Below are 19,087 nucleotides of genomic sequence, written 5' to 3'. Positions count from 1 at the left end.
ACGACATTGAACATGTTGTCTGGGTATGTACCGAGTATTGTGGCGCCAGATCACAGCTAATTGACTCCCTTCGGGCCCGAGGTATATCACCCATGGTCCCAGTACGAGACGTGTTGGCCCATCGAGACCTTCCCTATATGCTGCTCTTATATCAGTTCATAAAGACCATTAACTTACAAGTCTGATCTGCTGAAGGGTTCCACAACATCCTCCTTCAACCTCGACCCTAACATCCGCTCGAACCTCCCCAACTGTCGTCTGTCCACCATCTTCATCGAAAAACTAACAAGATCTTTCTGCTGTCACTAATTTTTGCTCCCCCGTCCCCGTCTCTTCACCATCTCGATGTCAACTAATTAGATCTTATCGCTGACCTAAGTAGTTTCGCTCCCTTACCACCTTTTTCAACAACATAAACTTCTCTCTGTTTCTTTCCTTCTCTTCCACAAAATTCACCACCACGGAGAGCCGCTCAAGTCGATGATCATGCGGGCCATCAGCCGGCTCCTCGTAGTCGGGGGTGTTTTCCGCGGACCCACACGAACGAAAAGATGCGACCAACAGTGATGCGTACCGGCGTCGTGCCGGTTTGCTCCAGCGTACAAGATCCAGCCAGCCACTGCCGACCACCCGTTGAAGACCGGATCTCCCAAAGCTCGTATGGTGTGAAAATAAAAAAGATCTAGTTTAAGTAGTTTAAACATATGCCCTCGGCATCTTATAGCTTAACGCAATGTGCCTTAAAATATGTAATTAAATAAAAAAAAAAAAACTTCTTAATTGCGCTATCCATCGAAGTTTTTTGTTGAAATGTAAGTAAAACGTACCTTAAATTGACGGATAAACCTACAAACTAAACCGAACTACACCGATTTGAAGTGATGGCATACAAAAAATACATCTACTCCTCTACAAATAAAATAGAATTGAGTCGAATTTATTTCTCTTTTTTTGGAAAACATTAATTTTCCATACTGAAGATGTGTGGAAAGTTTCTGCTTTGATTAAATGAAATTCTCTTATATAAATAATAGACGGTCAAAAATGTGATAACCGTATCTTACGCCTTTATCGCATACTAAATATTAGCTACATTGACAACATCTACACCTGTTAATTGCTTTAGGCCGAAGGATAAGATTTATGGTGCATTGGCTTCGAATTCTCGCATTACTGTAACATAAATATCGGTTATTTTTCAAAATAATTATACTTCTTAGGGCCAAATCAACACAGATAAAAATATTTTGTGAATTTACATAAAGTTTCTTTACAATTCTGTACGTTCAGGGGCGGCAAGTTCCAAAAAATATTGGGGGGGCAAGTTCCATAAAATATTGGGGGGGCAAAAAAATATTATCATATATCATGTTATTGGGCACAAAAAATTTTTCTAAGCGAATGGAGATGGTAGAGGAATTATTAAAAATTGGAGAAATAATGTACAATATACAAAAATTTATTATACAAAATATACAGAATAAAAATATGAAATATTATGACAGTGTGAATGTTTTGCGTCTCATTTCGCAACGTTCAATGAATTTGTTCGCTACTTCTTTTAAATCCACATTCATCACAACTTCAGGATGAACATGCAAAATACTCAAAGAATTGAGCCGAGCTTGGGTCATAGTGCTTCTCATGTATGTCAACAATCTTCTTAAGGTAGAAAACGATCTTTCGGCTGTGCATGTTGTTACAGGTAATGTTAATATCAATTTCGTAAATTTCATGAGTTCTGGTAATAAATCTTGAATGTGGCTTTCACTTTTTAAAAAGAGTAAGAAGTCGTCAAAATTTCTCATTAAGCATTTGCTGTTACAACTAGTTTGGGGCAGCATTTTTTTCGCTCGTAAAATGTCTAAGAACATGTTTCTGTGCAGAACAAGTCGTTCCTCGTCGATATCGGAACCAACAAACTCCAATATTTCTTTTTGAAATTTATCATCCCCGAAAATAAAACTCTCCGCCTGGCCAATAAAAGTGTGCACTTTTGTATAGAATCTATCTTTCAAGCAATTCACAATATTATCAATGATCTCATAATATAGACTTTTATACTTTTCTTCGGAATTTTCAAAACACTCTTTAACAACGTTATACGAATTGTCTAATTTTGTACACGGAACGACCGAAATTAGCTCTGCGCCTAATTCGTATTACTGGTTTTGAATTAGTTGATTTTAACAACAAAATTTCCAAAATAACTATAAAATTAGTTAAAATTGAGAATTTACTTTGCTGAAAAAACTCTTAGTTTTAGAGAATGTGTTTAGTTGGTGAATATCCTGGACTCAAACCAGCAATATTTCAATCCAACACGAAATTCTCATTGACAACTGATTTTGTTATTAAGATCAGAAAATTTGTTTCTATTTATCTATCACCATCATTACTGAAGGACAGCACAAAAAAACCAAAACTGAAATGGGTATTATTAACAAGTTTATTAGCCAAAAACTCATGAGAAGTGTCAAAGCAAAACAATCCATTAAAAAGCTAAAAAGGACAGTCTTATTGAAACTGCCTGAACATTGTTTTGATGTTTTTCGCATGTGTTCGATATATTTTTATTTAAATTTCTAAACCGATATGTAAAAATGTCGTAAACTGTTAGTGGAAATCGTATTTATTCAGAATTTGTGCGCACTTGAAGCGATTGTGCGTAATAATGTTTTTACGCGGAACAGTGAAGTGAATTTCGAATGTTTCACTCTAATTGTGATGAAGTTTTTTTGTATCTTCAAACCTTCCGAGCTGCGCCGTCCGGTGTACTATTTGTATTCGGTTTTTGTTTTCCGAGTGCTCAAAGTTTTCAGTTAGAATGAAGAAAACAGTGATTTAGAACAAAAAAAATTCAAAAAGATGTTTACGTTTCGTTTATGTCTTTTTCTCCAACACAACATCGTATTTATACCTGTCAATATAGAAAAGACAACCGCGTCTGAATTTTTTTTTCGGCAGTAGTGTGCCATCTAGTGGCTAGTAGTCATTAAGGTGTTACCGTTTCGGTGACAGGGCGCCGTATAGCTGCAGATTGCAGAAGCCAATTCAATCATTCATATTGGTTGAAAACAACATTATATTTCTTTAATTCAACTAAAAAATTAGTTGACTGGATATGAAGTGTGCCTTAGCTAAGAAATGACAGTACGTTTAATTTGTGAATTCAACTAAAAAAAATAGTCATTTCAACAAATATTTTATTTTTATTAAGGGAATGAGAATAAAAAATCTAAATCAGCAAAAGTAAGATTTTTTTAGTTGTCTCAAAAAATAACTAACTAAAATCAGCAAATCAACTAAATTTTTCGCGAAAATGCTGATTTCGGTCGTTCCGTGTAGGAATTTTTCTTTTGCGATTCTCTTTTAGAGGATATATATCCTTGGCAATTTTATCTTCTTCTATCTCAGCCCAAATAACAGAGAATTCTTTTCTCAAATTCGAAATAGTTTCGTTCAAATTTTCAATTAGTTTTTTGACATTACCGAAATGGAATTGCTTTTTTTGGATGGCCGTGTTAGCGACATCTACATGCGAAAACATTTTGCATAAAATGAATATTGAAAAAAAGAAATTGAAAGATTTCATTGATTTTAAAAAACCTTTCGCTTTAGTAGCTGCCTCAGTCGGTTGTAGTGACAAAGTTTCAAAGTAAGTTATCAATCGCTTGTAATTTTTTTAAATGGAATTTAAAGATGTAAATCTGACAGTCCATCTAGTTGGGCAAAAGGGTCTCAAATTTGCATGTTCTTTCATACTATCCACACTTTGTAAATCTAGAACAGGAAAAAACAAAATATTTAGTTTGGTAATAATGAAACGAAAATGACAATGAATCAAATATGAAACCAAATATATATTTAAAGTTCTTTCAAAAATGTATCATATTTTACCGGAAAAAGCGTCCAGTCTTTGTGGTGAATCTCGCACGAAATAAATAAGATCCTTTGCAACACCGAGGGCATCACGATATTGAGGAATCATTTTTACCGAATCTTGGATGACTAGATTCAATTTATGGGCTGAACAGTGCACAAAATGGGCTTTTTCTTCAATTTCGGAAATTAAAGCTTGAACTCCGTTGAATCGCCCAGAAACATTTGCTGCTCCGTCAAAACAAACGCCTCGGGCTAACTGAATATCGAGTTCAAAACGACGTTAAGCATCAATTATCAAATCGAACAGTGCTTTCCCTGTTGTGGAAGCAGTAGAATAAAAACCGAGAAATAGCTCTTCAATTTCGAATACATCATTAAGAAATCTGAAAAAGAATCATTGATGAGTTTATGTAAATTTCAATGCTGCACTCAAAATAAAATATGGTAGAAATCCTCATTTTTATTCGTAAAGTGACTGCAGAAAATATAAATTGTAATACTTCTCAAAAATAATTAGGTAATTTTTCGTTTTTATTAAAAACTCCCTCAATATTTACTGATTGAGTATAATACCTGACACAAAAACTGAATTGTTCTTTAAATGCTACATCGCGAGTTTCATCGCCAATCAAAGAATAATACTTTGCTTCCTTCACTTCCTGGATCAGTGAGCGCAAAACTTCATGACTCAAAATTTGCAGCAACTCATTCTGCACCTCCTTAGAAAACCATTTGTATGTATCTCTTTTCAACCACTTCAGTAATTCTGGTGAATCCTCGGCTCTTAGTTGCAATTAACAATTAAAATTACTTCTTTCATCAGTATGCCCACGAATTGCAATACCTTGAACCGCAAGATAGCGTAGAGTCGAAATAATTTTCATAAGGCACGTGCCATTTTCTTGGTTTTGTCTCACCTTATCGTTGGATAAACTTTCTAAAACATTGATTTTATGTTTGGTATACGTAAATTTCAATACAGCTTCTCGATGTGTGCCAGAACTTTCATGTTTTCGAAATTTTTCTATTGCCTTCTTCCAGTTAGAGAATCCAGTGCTAATAAATGCATCATCGGATTTTGTGCTTAAAGACAACATATTTTTATTCTTAGAAGATTTGCACGTACCGCAAAAAGCAGAATCCTTGTATTTATCGTAAATTAGCCACGGATATGATTTTTTCCAATCCTCTCTAAAACGACGTCTAGATTTACTAATTGTATCAGATCATTTTGAACTACTTCGCATATCACTGTCAGAATCGGAGACACTCGGGTTGGATTCAGATATCTTCGAAATATCGGAACGATTTTGCACGGCACTAACGGTTTCTCGTAGATTACTTTGACGTGTTGTTTGATGAGATGGGGGTGGTATTCGTACTACGAAACGATCCATTTTTATCAAAAAAATCAAACGTTCAGTACTACACATACGAACTCTTTCATCTTATGAACTAATTATATTTTTTTAACTTTTTGGTTACGTTACTTCAACTTGTTTGTTTACGTAAGACAGCAAAAGTTGCTAGATTATTCTCATTTCGAGACACTCAAAAAAGTAAAATCTTTCACTAGCTTTAGCAGCTCTCATCCGATTTTCGATTGTGTTTTTTTTTTGCTCACTAAACTGAACCCAGCCACAATTTCCTAGTACATAGGTAGCCTAGATTTTGGTACAGATGTGGTACAGATATATTTTTACGCCCTATACAGAGTTTTGAAAACGTGACCTGGCAACTCTGGTAAGACACTTCCCATTGAGAAATGAGGTCATTCATCAGACCAACTTGCAACGTATTGAACCAACGAAGTACTCCCGTTGAACGATTTTTTCTTTTCGGGTTGGTGAGAAATGTTTAATGCCGGATTTTTGCCATACAAGACCAGCAGGATCGTTTTGGATCAGTTCTTCATTTTTAGCGCCTTTGGTTTTATTTTTTTTATCCGAAATTTAACTGAAATGTTATAACATAGCTTTTGCACTCCCAAATATGATATGCAAGACTTCTTTTCTCAATATACCAGTATTTTCATTTCATGGTCTCAAGACTCGTTTCAAATTAAGTAAAAAAAAAGAGCGGTTGGCGGTTCAATGCATAGGGAGCTGGTCTCACAAGCTAGTTCTGGTATGTTCGAGCTTCGACCTGGAAGGGTTCTAGTGTCAGTAGGATTGTAGTACTAGCCATTCAATGATTCTGTATGCTAAAAATCGGCTGCGAAGTCTGTTGAAACAGAAAGGCCAAATTCCACAAAAGGAATGTAATGCCAAGACTTTGACTTTGACTAAAGCGTATCAATCAATAATCAATGTGGAAATTGTAGATAATTGGATTAAAAATTGTACTACATTAGTTAAGAAATATTTAGACTACGGAAATGAATTATGGGGGTTGCAGAAAAAAAGTGTGATATCATTAATTATCTCCACCAAATCTTCAAACATTCCAGTAGCCAAAAATAATGGGGGGGCATGGCCCTCCAATAAAATTTGGGGGGGGGGGGGGGGGGGGGGGGGCAAAAAGTGCTTTGCTCCCCATAGTTACCGCGCCTAGTTTCAATATATTTTAATCGCAAAACCAAGCGTTAATTGACTGTATATTTCAATTTATTCCATTTATTGAAAATTCAACGAAATCCAATTTGGTTTCGCGGATTGAAACAGATTTATCATAATACAATTTAGTTTGTTTGTTTAAACATCTTCGTAAACCTTTTAAAAAAAATCAGAGAGTGCATTTAATCCCATCACCCCGCTAGCGCAGCATCCCAAACTTTCTCATTATCATAAACTGATAACTGGTGCGGAAGAAAAATTATTACAGAACAACAAGGCACATCAGGCGCACAGAAATGGTTGGTTCCTGCGGACTTCCTGATGAAAAGAAACAGGTCATAACTCAGAGCGGTAAAATTTTACCTGCTACTGGAAGAACGACAGAGCGCTTCGCGGAAGGTAAATGACCGCATGCTATAGGGGCTCGGGTTGCACGTTACAGTTTTGTTAACCTTTCCCGGCCTGCACAGCGTATAATTATTGACGAAAAATTTCGTGCCAACTTTATGTATTTTGCGTAATGGCTACGGGCTGACGGGCTCGACCTTCATCGTCGTACAAAATCGTAACCTTGAATATAAAACTCATCCAAACTTTTCTTCTATTTCGAAATTTCTCCAACAGCAATGAAGTTGAGCACCGATTACAAGCACCCGAAAACGGTCGCAACGCATCAGCGATTTCCGCTCGCTGCGTTCGGAGCTGGGCACGAGCAGAAAAAAACAATTGTCCGGAGATGAGATAAGCAGTGACTTCATTACGCGCTACGGCAGTCGATAAAACGATAAAATGTTTGGGCTGATGAAAGGCAACTGTTGGAAAATTTTGGGTATAAAAAGTGCGAGTTATCAAAACTCAATCATCATTCGGTCGTGATCGGTTGTTTCAGTGATATCTCGGAAAGGCAAACATGAAGGTAAGATTCAACGAGGCACCGAAAAAAAGGTTAGACAGGATTTAATCGGATTCATTTCAGGCGTTTATTGTATTCTCTCTGGTCGTCGTCGCCGTTGTCAGCTGCACGGCCGTCAGCTCGTCCCAGAAGGACAAACGTTATATCCAAGAAGAAGGTCAGCTGCTGGATGACCATCAGTACGGGGATCACTACGAGCACCATGATGATTATGAGCACGACTATCATCATGACCATCAGGATTTAAGTCACGATTGGGAACCGAAAAAAGAGGTTAAACATATTGTCACTAAAAAGATCCCCGTTCCCTATCCGGTTGAAGTGGAAAAGCACGTGCCAGTGCCGGTGAGTGTTCCGTACCCAGTCCACACCGAAAAGAAGGTTCCAGTGATAGTGGAGAAAAAATATCCAGTGTACGTTGAAAAGAAAGTCCCCGTCGAAGTTGACCGACCCGTTCCATACCCGGTCAAGGTTGAAGTTCCAGTCTATCAGAAAGAGTACGTAGAGGTTCCAAAACCGTACGCAGTTCATGTTGATAAGCCTTATCCAGTGTACGTGAAAGAACCGATCTACGTCGAAAAACCCGTTCCAGTTACTGTGTACATCAAGAAGCACCAGAAGAAATCTTTCTGGAACTAATTTGACTGCTAGATTGTAAGATAGTTGACTGAATATAGGTAGAAATGATGTTGAAATGTTTATTATTGTTGAAATAAATAATCTAAAAGGACTAGATTTATTGTTCACTAAATTTAGATTATCTCCAAAATTATTTCCAACCAAGGAATTTGCTACTGATAGTTCATTAAAAAGATACCCAGCACATTGGTTTTGCCTTTCTCTATAGAATTGCTGGAAAAACCGACTTTCTAACGGAGCCTCGGAGACCCATAGTCCTATATACCATTCGACTCAGTTCGACGAGATCGTCTGTGTGTGCACTTTTCGATGAATGGCTGAACTGATTTTAACAAACTTGGGCTCGTTTGAAAGCTACTGTCGGGCCATTGATCAAGTTCGAAGATCAAATGACTGCGATTTCTGTTTCCGGAGATATGATGGTATAAGTGATGTAACCGACAATACACGTTGATTTTTAACGCTCTAATGTGTATAACAAAGCCTTGGTATTACATTCCTGTAGTGGAATTTGACCTTCTGTTTCAACAGACTTCGCAGCCGATTCAGAGTGTACAGAACCATTGCATGGCTGGTGCTACGATCCTACTGACACTACGAATCCTTCCAGGTCGAGGCTCGAACATACGACAACTGGTTTGTTAAACCAGTGCCCTATGCATTAAACCGCCAACCCGGGAAATGTAACCTAATGTATATAAGGGTACCAATATTTTAGGATCACCTCTAATTTCGTAAAGCTCTAGTGCTCATAAGTTTAAGCACCTCGAAAAAAGTTCTCATGCAAAATTTGAGCTGAATTGGGGTAAGGGGTACTGCCCAGCGGGTAAAGTTTGAAGATTTTCGATCTTGATAGTCCCAGAAAGTCGATTTAAAAATAAATCGATTTCGGTGATTTTTCAAGATCTATGAAAATTCCACTAAGTGGACTAAGAAAGGGTTTTCTTAGATTAGCATCACTCTTCTCATACAAATAGGCAACGCAAAAGTCAAAGGTTTGGTTGGAAAAATGATGCCTACTATGTGATATAAACACTGAAGAATGCTTTTTTGAACTACTCGATTCAATCTGAATCAATTGGTGTCAAAAAGTGGTTCAAATATATATACTGATAAAAAGAGAAACGTTTCATTGGACAGTGTAGTGAGAGACAAAAAAAAGTGCTTTTTCCTGAAAGAGGTTTTTTGCACTCTACTGGAAGGAATATTTACCCATTGCCTCGGACTGGGTATTGGCAGCCGTTCACCGTTTTGGAGCTTAAGCTAAGTAAAACTTTATTTTCTCTGTTGTTTAATACCACTTCAATTGCACCCCGAATCTGACCGCACGGACACAAGTCCGTGACATGACAGGCGACCTTCCCCTTGATGATCAGATGGATGCTTCAGATGGCAATAAATCGCGCATTAGAAGCTATCCCGATGGGCTTGCACTCTCGGCCGGACCGTATGCGGTTTACATCCGGACCAAAGCGAATGGTAAAAAATTGAACCTTCTAAAACTTTCTAATGACCTGTCCTCGCGATACAATACTGTACAAAAAATTGAAAAAGTACGCCCGGACAAGCTTAGGGTCTTGTTAGCCAGTGCAAAACAGGCTAATGAGATCGTTCAAAGTGAGAATTTCACGCGGGAGTATCGCGTATACGTACCAGCTCGCGAAGTCGAGATAGACGGCGTGATCACCGATCCGAGTCTGACTTGCGAGGACGTTCTTAAGCATGGGGCAGGCGGATTTAAAAACCCCCTACTCAAGAACGTTAAGATACTGGACTGCAAGCAATTGCGTTCAGTATCGACCGCTGAGGATGGGACTAAGTCCTATATCCCATCAGACTCGTATCGGGTGACTTTCGCTGGCTCGGCTTTGCCTAATTACGTCCTCCTGGACCGAGTTCGTTTACCTGTTCGTCTTTATGTACCGCGGGTCATGAACTGCACCAATTGCAAACAATTGGGACATACAGCATCCCATTGTTGCAATAAATCCCGGTGTATAAAGTGTGGAGGGAGTCATGCGGATAACTCCTGCAGTGGAGACAATGAAAAGTGTCTCTACTGTAAGGAGGGGCCGCATGACCTCTCTGATTGTCCCGTGTATAAATTGCGTAAGGATAAAATGAAGCGTTCACTCAAGCAACATTCCAAACGCTCATTTGCGGAAATGTTGAAATGTGCTACGCCACCTACCGAAAATCCTTACGCTTACTTGTCAACTGACGAGAGCGAATATGATGACCCCCTCGAAGGTACATCTTCGGCTGTCCCTCATAGCTCATCAATTAGAAAGAGAAGAAATAAATCCTCTCAAAAGCTCCCTAGTAAGGGTTCGAAGATGTCCTCTGATGGGTCTCGAAAAATTACAACAACTGGTAGTGATGGCAAAAAACCAGAGAAAAAAGCTCCAGGCCTTGGAAAATTAAATTCCGAGCAAGAATTTCCATCACTTCCTGGGACTTCAAAACCCCCGAAAGTCCCTAAAGATCAGTCAGAGAATTTACCAAATACTGGGTTTGTTAAATTCTCTGATATTGTGGACTGGATCATGTCTACTTTCAATATTTCTGAACCTCTTAAAAGCCTGATAATGGCTTTTATTCCTACAGTTAAAACATTCTTGAAGCAGTTGACTGCAAAATGGCCCCTTCTTTCAGCGATCGTATCCTTCGATGGCTAAGTCACCCACCGAGGTCACGGATACAATCACTGTTATACAGTGGAATTGTAGAAGTATCATCCCAAAAATAGATCCTTTCAAATTTCTAGTAAATAATCTGAAATGTGACGCATTTGCATTGTGCGAAACTTGGCTAACTTCTGAAATACCCTTAAACTTCCACGATTTTAACATTATTCGTCTGGATCGAGATGATCCCTATGGAGGAGTACTTTTAGGGATCAAAAAGTGCTATTCTTTCTATCGCATTAAGCTCCCCTCGATACCAGGTATTGAAGTTGTCGCATGTCATGTTACAATCAAAGGTAAGGACCTTTGCATTGCTTCCATCTACATTCCCCCAAGAGCCTCGGTTGGGCATCGGTGGCTCAGTGATATCGTAGAGCTCCTTCCTGCACCGACGTTGGTTTTAGGAGACTTTAACTCACACGGTACGGGATGGGGCTGTCTTCACGATGATAACAGATCAACTATGATCCATGATATCTGCGACAACTTCAATATGACAATCTTGAATACGGGAGAAATGACACGAATTCCTGCACCACCAGCAAGACCAAGTGCGCTAGACTTATCCCTTTGCTCGACATCGCTACGGTTGGATTGCACGTGGAAGGTAATCCCTGATCCCCACGGTAGCGATCATCTGCCTATCGTAATTTCAATCGCCACCGGATTAAGACCATCGGAGACAATCAATGTTTCGTATGACCTCACACGAAATATTGATTGGAAATGCTACACAAATTCGATATCTGAGAAACTAGAAACAACACAAGAACTTCCTCCGGAGGAAGAGTACACGTTTTTGGCTGGCTTGATTCTCGACACCGCGATTCAAGCTCAGACGAAACGTGTACCCGGCGCGAAAACTAACATCCGTCCTCCCAACCCGTGGTGGGACAAAGAGTGCTCGGAATTAAACGCGGAGAGAACTTCATCATTTATCGAGTTTAGGAAAAACGGAACACCTGATAATTTTAGAAACTACGCGGCATTAGACGCTAAGATGAAAAGCTTGATTAAAGCGAAGAAAAGCGGTTATTGGCGTCGATTCGTAGACGGATTATCGAGAGAAACATCAATGAGTACTCTTTGGAACACAGCCCGACGAATGCGCAACAAAAACACCACGAACGAAAGCGAGGAATATTCTAACCGCTGGATATTCGATTTCGCTAAAAAAGTATGTCCTGACTCTGCTCCGGAACAGACGATCATGCGCGTCGCCTCATCTAACAGAAACGAAACACCTTTTTCGATGGTCGAGTTCTCACTTGCGCTTTTATCGTGTAACAATAAAGCTCCGGGGTTAGACAAAATCAAATTCAACTTGTTGAAAAATTTGCCTGACTCTGCCAAAAGGCGCTTATTGAATTTATTCAATAGGCTTCTTGAGGATAATATTGTCCCACATGACTGGAGACAAGTAAGAGTTATCGCCATTCAAAAACCAGGGAAACCAGCCTCCGATCACAATTCGTATCGGCCGATTGCTATGCTTTCCTGTATCCGGAAATTGTTCGAAAAAATGATTCTGTTTCGTCTAGACAATTGGGTCGAGACTAATGGCTTACTTTCAGATACACAATTCGGCTTCCGCAGGGGCAAAGGAACGAACGATTGTCTTGCGTTGCTCTCAACCGAAATTCAAATGGCATTTGCTCGTAAAGAACAAATGGCGTCAGTTTTCCTAGACATCAAGGGGGCTTTTGATTCAGTTTCCATAAACATCCTATCTGAGAAGCTGCATCAGCAAGGTCTTTCACCAATTTTGAATAACTTTTTGTATAATCTGTTGTCCGAGAAATACATGTATTTCGCGCATGGTGATTTGTCGACAATACGATTCAGTTACATGGGTCTTCCTCAGGGCTCATGCTTAAGCCCCCTTTTATACAACTTTTACGTAAACAACATTGATGAATGTATCAACACATCTTGCACGCTAAGACAACTTGCCGACGACAGCGTTGTGTCTATTATAGGACCCAAAGCTGCCGATCTCCAAGGACCATTGCAAGATACCCTCGACAACTTGTCGACATGGGCTCTTCAAATGGGTATCGAGTTCTCTACGGAGAAAACTGAGCTGGTTGTATTTTCAAGGAAGCGAGAACCAGCACAACTACAGCTTCAACTAGGGGGTGAAACCATAGCTCAGGTCTTCACATTTAAATATCTCGGGGTCTGGTTCGATTCCAAAGGCAACTGGGGATGTCACATTAGGTATCTGAAACAAAAATGCCAGCAGAGAATCAATTTTCTTCGCACAATAACCGGAACTTGGTGGGGTGCCCACCCAGGAGACCTGATCAGGCTTTACCAAACAACGATATTGTCCGTAATGGAATATGGATGCTTCTGCTTCCGATCCGCCGCGAACACCCATTTCATTAAACTGGAAAGAATTCAGTATCGTTGTTTGCGTATTGCCTTAGGTTGCATGCAGTCGACTCATACGATGAGTCTCGAAGTGCTCGCGGGCGTATTACCGTTGAAAAATCGATTCTGGGATCTCTCATATCGATTGCTTATCCGATGCGATATCTTGAATCCGATGGTGATTGAAAACTTCGAAAGGCTTGTCGAGCTCAATTCTCAGACCCGTTTTATGTCCTTGTATTTTGATTACATGGCTCAGAATATTAATCCTTCTTCGTTTGTTTCCAACCGTGCTCATTTCTTGGATACTTCTGATTCTACTGTGTTTTTCGACACATCCATGAGAGAAGAAATTCATGGAATTCCGGATCACGTGCGCCCTCAAGTGGCCCCAAATATTTTCTATAATAAATTTAGAACAGTCAACTGTGAAAAGGTGTTTTACACTGACGGATCAAACATCGACAGGTCCACAGGCTTCGGCATCTTCAATCAAAACATCACCGCTTCTTACAAACTCAGTGATCCGGCTTCAGTTTACGTCGCAGAATTAGCTGCTATTCAGTACACCCTCGAGATCATTGAAACCTTGCCCAAAGACCATTATTTCATTGTTACGGACAGTCTAAGCTCAATAGAAGCTCTCCGGGCAATGAAGCCAGGAAAGTATCCCCCATATTTCCTGGGGAAAATACGGGAACATTTGAGAACTTTATCTGAACGGTCTTATTTAATATCGTTAGTCTGGGTCCCTTCGCATTGTTCCATTCCGGGCAATGAAAAGGCAGACTCATTGGCTAAAGTGGGCGCATTGGAAGGTGATATTTATGAAAGACCAATCTGCTTCAATGAATTTTTCAGTATCTCTCGTCAGAAAACTCTCGAAAGTTGGCAAACTTCATGGAGCAATGGCGAACTGGGACGATGGCTACATTCCATTATCCCTAGGGTATCGACGAAACCTTGGTTCAGGGGGATGAACGTGAGTCGCGATTTCATTCGTGTTATGTCGCGGCTCATGTCAAATCACTACACCTTCAACACACGTCTCCGGCGTGTTGGGCTTGCGGAGAGCGGTCTCTGCACCTGTGGCGACGGTTATCAGGACATCGAGCATGTCGTGTGGTCGTGCGTAGAGTATCGTGACGCCAGGTCGAAGCTACTGGAATCCCTTAGGGCCCGAGGTAGACCGCCTGAGGTTCCGGTTCGGGATGTGTTGGCGAGTCGGGATAGTTCATATATGCTTCTCATATACCAGTACCTTAAACACATTGATATACAAGTATAATGTGTTTATCCTCGTTCAGAAAGTATAAACTCCACCTACAGGTTCGACACTAACATCCGCCCGATTCTCTCGATCCCCGTCCCTGTCCACCATCTTCATTGGAACTAACAAGATCTTTTTTTTGTCACTAACTTTTTCGTTCCCCCTTCCCTGTCTCTTCACCATCTCGATGGCAACTAATTAGATCTCTATCGTTTTCAGACATTTTGTCCCCACATCCCCTGTTTTACCCCGTTTCCACAATATTTACTTTTTTTTTTCTTCATCTCTTCCGTAACATCACCATCATCGTCCAGGGAAGACCGCTCCAGTCGAAAACCAGCATGCGGGCCACCCGCCAGGCCTTCGTAGCCTGGGGGTGTTTCCCGCGGACCCACACGGACCGAAGGATGCGGCCAACATGGATATTTGCAAACGCCATATGGAAGACCCTCATGCAATATCCAATTCACCGGCATTACATAATGATACTATTCTAGTTTTAATATAGTCGTAATTAAGATTAGTAAATATCCTTGGCATCTTAGAGCTTAAGCAGTGTGCCTTAAAATTATATTATAATATTGAATAAAAAAAAAATTGGTGTCAAAAATGAGCCCAAATTAGTGTCACAAATTATTAAATAAAAAATGTTTTTATGACTGTTTTGAAAAAAGAGAAAGGCATTATCACACCACTAAGTGGATTAGGAAGGGTTTTGATGTTGAGGTCTTTGTTTACAATACAATTCCCAAGGATTTTATTAACATTTGCAACAATTACTCCAATAAAGATGATAGTTAAAAATTTCCAACACTCATCATCCCATAATACCGGAACGGATAGAACAACATAATCTGCTATGCACTGATGAGCTGAATGCGAAACGTAAATAATTCAATTTAGTCATGTGCACTTTAGCACAAACTGAAACCCAAGAGGTTCCAAACCCCCAAATGACTATAAGACCTTTTATTTGAGCATTTCTATATGAGAAAGGCAAAACCTTCTCTTGCCACTTAAAAAGTTTCATTGAAACATTTTTCTTCATCTAGCTAATTTTTTGTGCGAATTTAGGTAGATTCAGTGTTCAAAGGGGGTGGTGGTTCACGGGAGGTGAAAGGGCGGTAAGGGTTTAAAAGGTGGGGAAGGCGCAAAATTTTTAAAGAAAAGTGCCTCATTCACAATATTGACACTGCAAAAGCAATTCTGCAAACGAAGTATGAATTGTCAAGTTATTTCACTTTTATATAATAAGCAGAGATGGCATTCCACTAGAGTGATACACCAGGGCGTAGGTTTCAATTATACACTGCGGATATATTTGTTCCGCTCCACACAAAGAGGAAAGCGCTCTTCTTCTCAGTGTCCAGACAGACAAACTTTGAGTGCGTGCTTTTGTTGAAAGAACCTGGTGCGAGAGAATAACATTCTTTTCGCACGAATCGCTCTCACGTGCTCTCGCCTAAATACACCCAAGTGATCACTGGCGCGTGATGGTGAGCGAACACTTCTGTGAACTCCAATTAATAAAGAGTAGATCTGGTCTTGCTATGAAAAATTTGCAATGATAACTGAAAATTCAACGATAAATTGTTTTATTTTGCTGATTTTGCGTGCCCCACGCTTCTTCTATGCAAACCATACACCAGAGTGCTCACCGGCGTATAGATCTGTGAAAGTATCTGCATCCACCTCAGAGAATTTATTAGCTAATGCTCTAGGGGCTGTCTATAAAAGGCGTCACGCTTTTTTCGACGATTTTTGACTCCCCATCCCCCCTTTGTCACAAATTGTCACAGAAGCAAAGACCCCTCACCCCCCTATGTCACATATCACGAATTCAAAATAAATAAAATTCATCTCAAACAAAAAAATATGAGGGAAAAATCGATTTATTACATGCTGTCATTAGATTAAAAAATATCCCTAAAACTACAAAATCATCGAAATTATTTTATTAATATCAATTATATAAATTAACAAAAATATTTGGTTGGAATTGATGAAACATTTAAATCATCTGTTTCATTCCTCCTAGGGGTACACAGATATATTATTGTTTTAGGTAAAGAATAATATTTCCTTAGTGTAGCATACAGGGCTGAGAAAATAAAGACCAAAACCTCATCAAAACGAGATCACTGTCGCAGAATCTTTTCAAGATCAGTTGATCAGTGAATTTTAAATCACATTGATCAATATCGGTACTGATCTTCCGTCACACAATGAGTAGTGATTTTGAACTAAAATGATTCTTGATTTATGTAAGTTCAATCATATAATAATTCGATAATGATTCGATAATTTTTGAAGTTGGTGGAGGAAAATCACATATGATCAAGATAAGACATGACATGATCTACGTCTGAAATCGTTGATCTCCCGCCCTTTTTCAAATGGAGTACAATTGAGTAAACTGCATCATAATCAGATAAGAGAAATTCTTATGATATACTATTATCAATGCTAGAAAATCAAATTGCTGAAAAAATTGTCAGTGCATAACTTAAGTTGAACCGTTTGAAGGCATCTTTTTCTTTTTTATTCATATTAGGCAAAATTTATTAATTTCGCTAATTTACTCGCTCCTCCTTGCACTTTTGCTGATCACAACAGAAATGATTTCCTGCATCATTCATTTCCAAATTTACAAGAAGAAGCTTTTACATCAATAAATACACGTTTTCCTATAGAATGTAAACGTTTATTGTGGAGATTTTTTCAGGAAATAGGGCAAAGCAGTAATATAATTAGGTATTTCAAAATAGCGCTCACTGAAAAAAAGGTCACGTTTTGTGAAACATCCCCCCCCTTGCGGCGTGACGTCTTTTATGGACAGCCCCTAGCACTTTGGTGCGATTCAGTGGAAGAGGTAAAAGGAAATAAACAAACGCACTCATGATGTGTGCACACTTTATACAACAGTGGTGTATATATGTGAAAGAGAAGAACTCTCGTTGAAGTTGTCAGTGCGAGGGGAGAAATTTTGCTTGCTCTTCGTCACACATAGGAGATGGACATCTCTGATAATACCAGTTCCAAATCAACAGTCGATGTGATCGGATGCGTATTTACGTTTCTCTTAACATTTGTCCAGTCGAGCGTTTAATCCATTCTCAAGGTCATTTTGCTCTCTCTGTGTGCTAGCGAGTGTTAATATCAATAGGCACAGTTGGCCAGTGCCGGGTGCTATTGTGATATCACTGTATATTGTGATCTGGTGAAAAGTGCCGTTATTCGTTGAATATTATAGACAATTGTGTTTTTTTTTTCCTCGTGGAGGATTTTTACCATCTGCGGTGATACACCGATCTGCAAAAGCGAGAACTTGGTGGACGATCAGCTAGATTTAAAGATAAGTACTGTCTTCTCATTGTTTATTCTCCCGCCTTTCTATTATCGGTTCCTCATCATTTTATCCTCACAACTATCCGTGAGGACATGAGCAACTCTGAACCTGATCCTCCCCCTCCCGATGATGAGACGGAGACTTCTGCTGACAGCAGTAAGACTCGCATTAAGAGCTATCCGGGTGGGCTCGCACTACCGGCCGGGCCTTACGCGGTCTATTTCCGGACCAAATCGAATGACAAAAAATTGAATATTTTGAAAATATCTCGTGACCTCTCCTCGCGATATTCTACTATAAAAAGAATAGATAAAGTACGACCAGACAAGCTCAGGGTCTTACTAACCAGCTCTCAGCAGGCAAACGAGATTGTTCGAAATGAGCACTTTACGCGGGACTACCGCGTGTACGTACCAGCTCGTGAAGTCGAAATAGACGGCGTGGTAACCGATTCGACTCTGACTTGTGAGGACATTCTTAAGTACGGAGCAGGTTGTTTTAAAGACCCCTTACTTAAGAATGTCAAGATACTGGATTGCAAACGCTTGCATTCAATATCGATCGCCGGGGATGGAACAAAATCTTATCCCCAATCAGATTCTTATCGAGTTACCTCTGCTGGCTCGGCTTTACCCAACTACGTCCTCTTGGACCGGGTTCGTCTGCCCGTTCGTCTCTTTGTACCGCGAGTAATGAACTGTACCAACTGTAAACAATTGGGGCATACAGCTTCTCATTGCTGCAATAAGCCCCGGTGTGCCAACTGTGGGGGAGGACATGCGAATGGCTCTTGCGGTAAGGATACTGAAAAGTGCCTCTATTGTAAGGAGGGTCCGCATGACCTCTCGGCATGTCCCGCGTATAGACTTTGCGGTGACAGAATGAAGCGTTCTCTGAAAGTACATTCTAAACGCTCCTTTGCCGATATGCTGAAGAGTGCCACTCCCCCCAAACAAATAACGAACCCATATGCCTGCTTGTCAAATGACGAGAGTGATTATGACGACCCTTTGGAAGGTACAACTTCGGCTGTCCCTCAAAGCTATAGAAAGAGAAGAAATATATCCTCCCACAAGCTTCCTAGTAAGGGTTCGAAGATATCCTCAGAAGGGATACAGCTAGAGGAAGTGGTGCTAAAGCAAAACCGAAGCAAAATGCTCCTGGTCTAGGAAATCTAAATTCTACGAAAGAATTCCCACCACTTCCTGGGACATCAAACTCCCCAAGCGTCCCCGAAAATCTATCTGAGAACCAACTCAGTGCTGGACTTATCAAGTTCTCAGATATTGTGCACTGGATTTTCAAAAATTTCAACATATCTGACCCTCTTAAAAGCATTTTAATTGCATTCATGCCTACAGTGAAAACATATTTGAAGCAGATGACATTAAGGGGGCTTTTGACTCAGTTTCT

At 39.8% G+C, this 19,087-nt stretch overlaps 2 protein-coding genes across 6 annotated transcripts in view; one reads left to right on the top strand and one right to left on the bottom strand.

The window, feature by feature from the left end:
- Positions 1–19,087, bottom strand: part of LOC131432221 (lachesin) — a 306,432-nt gene that overhangs the window by 179,187 nt on the left and 108,158 nt on the right. The gene's annotated exons all lie outside the window — the stretch shown is intronic.
- On the top strand, positions 7,178–8,083 carry LOC131432222 (mantle protein-like). The gene is made up of 2 exons (XM_058598363.1): positions 7,178–7,356; positions 7,417–8,083. The coding sequence occupies exons 1-2, from the start codon at positions 7,351–7,353 to the stop codon at positions 7,990–7,992; spliced, it is 582 nt and encodes a 193-aa protein (XP_058454346.1). The 5' UTR covers positions 7,178–7,350; the 3' UTR covers positions 7,993–8,083.

The sequence above is a fragment of the Malaya genurostris genome, chromosome 2 (assembly GCF_030247185.1).
Source record: "Malaya genurostris strain Urasoe2022 chromosome 2, Malgen_1.1, whole genome shotgun sequence".
NCBI classification, from domain to species: domain Eukaryota; kingdom Metazoa; phylum Arthropoda; class Insecta; order Diptera; family Culicidae; genus Malaya; species Malaya genurostris.
This window is presented reverse-complemented; position numbering and strand designations above follow the sequence as displayed.